Below are 8,266 nucleotides of genomic sequence, written 5' to 3' on the forward strand. Positions count from 1 at the left end.
GATGAAGAGGGAGAGACAGTACCTGGACAAGAGAGAGATGTGACCCAGTTCATCATAATGCAACACAGAGAGGATACAGAGTTTCATAGAGGAGAGAGCCTAATTAACACAAATCTATCTGTTTATCTGTCTGTCAGTGTCTTCTACTCTTCACTGATAAACAGAACACAGAACAGTAAAGTAACAAAAATCATGATCAAAGAAAGTTTTTATATCAGTCAGTATCCTACTTCTGTCCATACTAGCACGCTCTCTCTCACTCCCTCTCTCTCACACACACACACACACACACACTTTTTCTCTAGCCCCTTGCAGAAACATGTTTACCTTTTCATAAAGCTGATCTGCTCCTCAATGTCACTTCGCGTGAACTGACCAATCACAACCTGGATGGGGCGGGACATCAAAATCGTTTCACTTGCTACAGTACACTTTAAAATGTTGAACTCATTGTTATGCATGAATGGTTACTGAACAAGGGAAGTGCTTTTTTGCCACGTCAGGCACTGATTTTAACATTTATTGTTACGGCCGCTCAGCAATCACTCCTCGCCGAGAAGGGGTTTTCAGCTGCACAGTGACGCAATGTTGCATAATCGGCGCATGCCACGGGACATTTCCTACTTGTCAGCACAACTGAGAGAGCCAGGAGCCGGGACGGAGGCTGTCGCTGGGAAACACACCACTTCACATTTCAACGTAAACTGACCATTGTGCGAAAAGATGTGAGTGTACTTCACTGACACATTAACTTATATTTTGGCTGACAGCACTCTGATGTCTAGTATATGTAAGGTGAATCCCGTCCATAAATGTGCCTCTGATAGTCTGCGGACCCTTGTCCCCATATGATTATCCACGTGTACTCCCTCCCCTCCCCTGCTCTCATTTTTGGGCTCACCCTAATGGTCAGTTTCCTACCTGGCCACCATCTCCTTCACGCCTCCAGTTATTTAAATAGCACCCGCACAAGGTGAAACTGTCACAGAGGAGTTTCTTCTAGTAACCTTCTTATAATTAGGACGTTAATTGCCAGACTACATTGCCATTGTAGACTAATTTTGCAATAAGTTCAAATCAACCAAAGACCACCATGGAAAAAGGTATGAGCAGAGTATAAATGGATCATTTTACTGATGTGTGAAGATTTGATTGTGTGGTTCGCTTGACACATAAGCCTGATGCAAGTGATGTTTGGACTTTGTTGAAGCTGCCACATGTTGGTAAGTGCTTCAGCTGGTGGAAGTAATCCTACTGTGAACCATGTGCTGGAGCTGACAGATGGATCCATGTAGCTTTGCCTGCTTGATTGTTAACCTGCAGTTATCCCAGTGTGTAGTAGTGGACTGTGACAACATTTATCTTAACTCAGTTATCATCTTTTAACTGCTGATAAGAGGTTTCAGGAACACTTAGCTGTGCTGCTGGCAGTTTGGCAAACTGATTTATGGGCTGTCTGCTGAAGTACAGCAACAGAAGATCAGTGTAAAAAGGTTTTCAAGTTTGTCTTTGATTGAATGCTCATTTTAATATGAATGTCATAGCCATTTATTAGCCACCTGTTCGTTTTATTGCATCATGTCCTGAATCTGCTGGTACATGTTACAGATCAATGGCTTTCTTGGCTCTGGCAAAGCTGATGAATTAATTTAATCTAAATATTTGGAGCATTTGTCATTGAGGGTTTCGGGATTTTATTTATTTATTTATTTTAAACATTTCCAGTTAGATTTTATGCGGTAATCTCCCTTTTGACAGAGCAAGTAAAATCTGTTGTGTTGTGGAAGTAGAACATAAGTGTATTGTTTTAAGATAGCTTGCTATAATCAGATTTTAACATATATTAACATATATCTCTGTCAAATATCACCTTTGAAAGAAGATACAAATACATACAGATATAATTGATAAGATAAACATGTGCTTGTTTTTGTTTTCTCAACCACTACTTGATAAATGATTCACAGGCATGAACTTTGCCACATATTCAAGGAGAAATATGATTAGTATAACTATTATTTCCTGTTATGACGCAATTATTAATAGTTCATCACATGAATATTCACAATCTTGATAGGGCGTTTTATGGAAATGAGCTACACAGTTAGAAGCCTACAGCACTGTTATATGAATGTATTAAATATGTATGCGTCATTATTATTGTGTAACTATGTAGCCTTCCTCCCCTTTTGTTTGTGAGCAGTACAATTAAATACATTCCTTTTCTTGATCACCATCCTCCTGTAATAATGGATATTGTATTATTAGTTTACTTTGTGTCCTTTTTGCCGACCTAATCTGGACACTTGTGTGCTTCACAGCTCGTAGCAGCATGACAGAGTTTTGGAAGGAGCACTCCAAGGCCGCCACAGTGGAGGAGATGATGCTGGACTCTCGTGCGAGGGAGCTGACCCAGCACGAGCTGCCCGAGATCCTCTCCATGCTGCCCTGCCTGGATGGATACAGAGTGCTGGAACTGGGAGCTGGCATCGGGTGAGCATATAGAAGCACTCGACTGTCTAGTAGTAGTGGATTTGTGTGTGACCAGGGTTTTCAAGGTATCTGTTAAATCTAGGACAGAAGACCTGAAAGTGAGTCTGATGAGCTCCTGATTTGCACGCAAGAAGTGAAAGGATCTTTAGAAAAGCTTTGTAAACAAGAGCCAATGATGCTCTCTTGTTGCAAAGATAGAAATCCAGCAAAAGAATCACAGTGGACAACATCAGGCCATGCTCACAACAATCTAAGACGGAGAGAAAGCCTGTCTCTACAAGACTATATGTGGGAAAATGTGCCTTATTCCTATACAAGAATGCAAGCTGGTTTGTTAGTCAGAAAGAGTTCTTCAATACAAGCTCTGTTCACTGGTTCTGTCTGCTTTTAAGACAAGTGCTTTTACTGACAAATGTCTCTACAGTCGTTACACCAGCCACCTGCTGGCCAGGGCTGGCCATGTGACTGCTGTCGACTTCATGGACAGCTTTGTGGAGAGGAACAGGCAGGACAATGGTCACCATAGCAACGCTACCTTCATCCAAGCTGATGTCACAAAGCTGGACGTCCCCCAAAACAGGTGTGTTTGAATTTTTAGCCAGTGTTCTAGGGATGGCACACCACTTTGGCACTTTGGTCCAAACTGAAAAATCTCAACAACTATTGGATGAATTTGCAATTTGGTGACATTCATGGTCCTCAGACGATGATGCCTACTGATTCGGTGATACCCTGACTTTTCCTGTAGCGCCACCATGAGGTTGATTTGATGACAATGTTGAATCGATTTCCATGATATTATGTCCAGACATTCATGCCCACTTCAGGAGGAATTATAATTATTTTGGTGATCCTTTAAGTTTTTTGTTTAGTAACATAACCAAGTCAAACTTTTGATTTGTCTGCTGATGTTAGCATTTAGCCTACAGCTTCACACTGCCACTAGCATCTTCTGATGGAGAATGAATGACAGTCATGACTATCTGCTGTTGGGTCATAAAGGCAAAGATATTAATAATGGGTGGCGATGGTAAAGTGGATAAGACATATGGGAGATGTGGGTTCAATTCCCACTACGATACATCCACCAATGTGTCCCTGAGCAAGACACGTAACCCCTAGTTGCTCCAGAGGCATGCGACCTCTGATATTTTTAGCAATTGTAAATTGCTTTGGATAAAAGCATAAGCTAAATAGCTAAATGTTAATAAGCTTTGACTAAATTATTCAGTCAGTGCAGCACTTGTAGTGTAAGATATCGACACTGTTGTTTTACATGAGAAACATAGATAAATGAAAAAAACAGTTTATGTCCTTTATATTTTAACATATCCATTAAATGTTGTCCTCAGCATTGACTTCATCTTCTCCAACTGGCTGCTGATGTACCTGAGTGACGAGGAGCTGAAGTCCTTCATGGAGAAGATGCTGGGCTGGCTGCGGCCCGGTGGCTTTCTCTTCTTCAGGGAGTCCTGCAACCACCGGTCAGGTACTGAGCTAACAATAAAACGTCCAAATCTCTCTTTCATGTGAGAAAGATTTAAACATTGGTGAGAACTGAATCAGTTTCTGCTCTGAATGTAATTAGTCTTTCTCAGGTGATTATGAATGTTTAGCAACAGTAGACAATATATTTTTCTTAACAAACACATAAGGGGAAGAATTCTTTTAACTTCTAACATCTACCAAGGTGACTCCAAGAGGGACTTCAACCCCACCTGCTACCGCTCTGACGCACAATACAGCCACATGGTATCATCAGTACAAGTGGAGGGGCCAGAGGGGGGCCAGAAGTTTGGTTTTGAGATGGTGTTAAAAAAGAAAGTTAAGACCTATATTGAGGTACAGTCATTTAATTTAAGTCTTCTGAAAGTTTAAACTAGAAGGACATAGTAATGTGTGATGTAGGCATGAGGATGTGCAGTTAACACTCTCCTTTCTCCCCTTCACTCCCTGCCCTCCCGTCTCCATCCTTTCAATCACTTGTCCAGATGAAAAACAATCCTAATCAGATCTGCTGGCTGCTGGAGAAGGTTCCCCACTCTTCGAATTCCCAGAACGAGTTCAACACCTTCCAGCAGTTCCTGGACAACCAGCAGTACACCCGCCGTGGGATCCTACGCTACGAGAAGATGTTTGGGGCTGGTTACATCAGCACAGGCGGGCCCAGCACCACCAAGGTAGGAATAAAGTCTGGAAAATACCAAAGTAATAGGCTGGAAGGATTCAATAAGTGCTTCTTAGAAGGTATACAAAAAGAACACAGAATAAAGAGGTGTGATTTCAAAAGTGAAAAGTTCTGTAAACAAATTACTTGTGTGACTGAAGTTGATAAAGTTTAAAACGGCATTAAATAAATGTACTCACCACTTTGGTACTGACAGAAATACCTCAACAACTATTGGATGGATTGCTAATATATTCAGGAGATCACCTGACTTTTCCTCTAGCAATGACTTTGAAATTTATGGTTTTGAGTGAAATGTCTTGTTGGATGTATTGCTATGCTATTGCTACAAAGAATCAATATGCAAGTAATGAATAAAAATAACAATTCACACTGTTGCATAAAACCTACACCCCTCAACACTTTGGTACTAATCATCATCTTTATTTACCCAACAAAGAGATACTGAATTTTTCAATACAGAACTTTGATTAAACCAAAGAATTTACCTTTTTTGTATTAATAGGAGTTTGTGGACCTGCTGAACCTGAAGCCCGGACAGAAGGTTCTAGATGTTGGCTGTGGCATTGGTGGAGGAGACTTCTACATGGCTAAGGTAAGAGCCAAGAAATCGGCCGTAGTTAGGGTGATACTAATAATGATAATAGAGGGAATTTATAATGATTATAATGATTGAAAACACTATTATGATGGCTGTGATTATGGTACGTTTCAGACCTTTGGAGTGGAAGTGCTTGGCCTGGACCTGTCAGACAACATGGTGGATATTGCTATGGAGCGGGCGATCACTGAGAAGCTGCCATCAGTATGTCTAAATATTCCATTATCCTACTGGTTTAAACACCAAAGATAATGGTTTGATTAATGGTTTGTTTGTTTCTAAAAATCAGTAATGGCATGTGCTCTACCTCAGGTCCAGTTTGAGGTGGCTGATGCCACTAAGAGGACGTTCCCAGAAGGTTCCTTTGATGTGATCTACAGCAGAGACACAATTCTGCACATAAATGACAAACTGGCACTTTTCAAACGCTTCCATGTGAGTTTTTTGTCATACTTTAGACAATAGCATTAATTGTCATTTTTTTACATTGTTGATTTCCAAACGTCTCTTTGCATTTGTTCTTTGTGTCCAGTCATGGTTAAAGCCAGGTGGCCAGTTGCTTATCAGTGATTACTGCTGCGGGGAGAAGCCCTGGACACCAGTGTTTGAGGCCTACGTCAAACAGAGAGGCTACGTCCTCTATACTCCCTCACAGTATGGCAAGGTAAATATACAGTAGAGCCTAATTATGTAATAGTTTGTGAAAGGACTACACTGCCCTTGGGGGAGTTCAGCCCTTTAGTCCTCTTTACCAATATGGGACGAGGATTGGCACTCAAATTATTGCTAAGACTCTTTACCATCCAATATGTGAAATAAGCTGCTTGAACAATCAACCTATATGGCCATTTTTCTGGTGAGGACGGGCTGGTCCAATGAAGGCACTCTTAAAGAAATGCCCTTAAAGAAATAATAAAATTATAGTTACAGTCACAAGTTATAGTTAATGAGCAAGATCTTTTTTGTTTAACCAGATTCAGTCACTATATTATCAAAGCACCAGACTACCTTGACGAAAAAAATTTAATTTTACCTCACGAGAGTGGTTGATCTACCGCTAAAGACTTTGTGAAACCAGATACCCATATGCATAGGTGTCATTTACATTGGGGACGCTGGGGACATGTCCCCACCACTTTTTGAAAACATGAAATGCAATGTAAATATAGAAGAACCAGATCTGCCTTGTCCAAAAATAAAGTAACTTAGGCTAAAGAAACAAGGTGCTAATAATTATTATTATTATTGTTGTCGTTAATGTTTTTTTTTATTCTGAATTGTCACCGGCCACATGAATTATGTTTCCCTTCATATAAATAAAGACATTTCCACCATAAATTGGTGCCAAAAATATCTCTACAATGCAGAAAATTAAGAGTTTAATGCTCAAAATCTTCAAAACCCCCCAATCGAATAGCCGATTTGATCAATGAATATTTATTTAAATAGTATTGGAGTATCTTGTTGTCTTGTTCTTGTGACTACAAAATTGTGCATTATCACATCTCGTGCCCTAAGTGTTTCGTCACACCCCTAATATGAGCCCCTAAATGTCCCCACCACTTTTAAACACAAAGTGACACCCTTGCCCATATGGAGTAACTCAAAAAAGTATTCTGCTGCACAGAAAGCCCAAATGGGGTGACTGCGCACTATGGATGTGTTGTTAATGTGTTACTAGTGTCGGTCAGCTGCTGTTGCTGTTCCCCCTCTACTTCACCTCTTCTGTCTCTTCTCCCGTAGTTCATTGAGGAAGCTGGTTTCTGCAACGTTCGGGCAGAAGACCGGACACCCCAGTTCATCCAGGTCATTAAGACAGAGCTGCAAAGAGCAGAGGTCATCAAGGATGAATTCATTGAGGTTAGCATGCACATGCAAACATGCACAGTCACACGCACACACACACACACAAAATATGGTGTCAAAATTACATGGTTATACTTGCACACACATCATTCATGTTTAGTTCCAACCTGACTGTTCTTCATCCTCTGCAGGAATTATCTGAAGAGGACTATTTTGCAATAGTAAGTGGATGGAGTGAAAAACTGGGACGTTCCAACAGTGGAGACCAACGATGGGGACTATTTTATGCAACTAAGGATTGAGTGATTGATGGGGAAGATAATAAAAGGAAAAAAAAGAAATGTTTTATTCTTATTTCCTTGTTGTTTTTTGCTTTTGTCTTTAATTAATTGCTTGTTTTCACTTGTTGGGGATTAAAAGTAAAAGTAATTTAAGAAGGAAGCATGCATTGTTTGTTAAACCTGTTACAGCGGCATTTTATTTAAAGTGGGGCACTGTCAATGTGCTGTGTGAGCAAAGGGGAGAATATATATATATCTATAATATATAGAAAATATACATCAATACACAACAATTATAACAGTATTACAATGTTGACTTGCTATTAACATGATGTTACAATGGGCAAAAAATATTTATTATAAAATATATATATTTTTAAACCAAATTAAATTTGTTATTGCCCATTTAAATATTTGAATGAAAATCTGTCACAACTTAGACTAATACATAAAACAACATTGTTTTATTGCCTAGCCATGCATTGTGTAAGACATTTCAGGACATATTTCTCCTCTTCACTCCACAATAAAAAACAGAAGATGAAATTGAACTGGTTTTGTTAGTTTGATGTCCTGGACTGTAACTGCCAGTAGAGTCAAACTCCTACTACCAATGACAACAGATGTTGCTTTGCCCCATGGCTCATTCATTGACTTCACTGTTAAAGTGACTCATAAAATGTTATTTAAAGCTAATTAGTCTGCATGTTCATGTCTAAATCCCCTGGTTTGCCTGAAACGGAATTATCTGTTAGATTTTTATACAGATAAAACAGCTAGGTCACGGCAGTCAGAAGCAGGAAACAGAACCTAAGCATTAACATATCGACACAATAACACCAAAATTAAGCAGGCAACAGTAAAAACTGCATCAGCGTTTATTTTTTTTTATTGCAC

At 39.7% G+C, this 8,266-nt stretch overlaps 1 protein-coding gene across 2 annotated transcripts; it reads left to right on the forward strand.

Annotated features, from left to right (window-relative positions):
* Positions 1 to 579: 579 nt before the first annotated feature.
* On the forward strand, positions 580 to 7,442 carry pmt (phosphoethanolamine methyltransferase). 2 transcript variants are annotated; one of them, XM_038698808.1, is made up of 12 exons: positions 580 to 725; positions 2,322 to 2,493; positions 2,918 to 3,073; positions 3,846 to 3,982; positions 4,184 to 4,335; positions 4,485 to 4,673; positions 5,187 to 5,276; positions 5,397 to 5,486; positions 5,595 to 5,717; positions 5,815 to 5,946; positions 7,026 to 7,142; positions 7,280 to 7,442. In XM_038698808.1, exons 2-12 carry the CDS (start codon positions 2,333 to 2,335, stop codon positions 7,388 to 7,390), a joined length of 1,458 nt encoding a protein of 485 aa, XP_038554736.1. In that variant the 5' UTR covers positions 580 to 725; positions 2,322 to 2,332; the 3' UTR covers positions 7,391 to 7,442. The 2 variants fall into 2 exon arrangements, with proteins under 2 accessions (XP_038554736.1, XP_038554735.1); XM_038698807.1 differs by lacking the exon at positions 580 to 725 and adding an exon at positions 946 to 1,103.
* Positions 7,443 to 8,266: the final 824 nt, after the last annotated feature.

This window comes from Micropterus salmoides, unplaced genomic scaffold (assembly GCF_014851395.1).
Source record: "Micropterus salmoides isolate LMB-PRFRI ecotype aquatic unplaced genomic scaffold, ASM1485139v1 Ms_hic_scaffold_5, whole genome shotgun sequence".
Classification (NCBI taxonomy): Eukaryota; Metazoa; Chordata; class Actinopteri; order Centrarchiformes; family Centrarchidae; genus Micropterus; species Micropterus salmoides.

Excerpts from the sequence above, each read along its gene's own strand:
- pmt (XM_038698807.1), top strand. Across the intron at positions 3,983-4,183 it reads GTCCTGCAACCACCGGTCAG|GTGACTCCAAGAGGGACTTC; the intron begins GTACTGAGCTAA and ends ACATCTACCAAG. Across the intron at positions 5,487-5,594 it reads TCACTGAGAAGCTGCCATCA|GTCCAGTTTGAGGTGGCTGA; the intron begins GTATGTCTAAAT and ends GCTCTACCTCAG.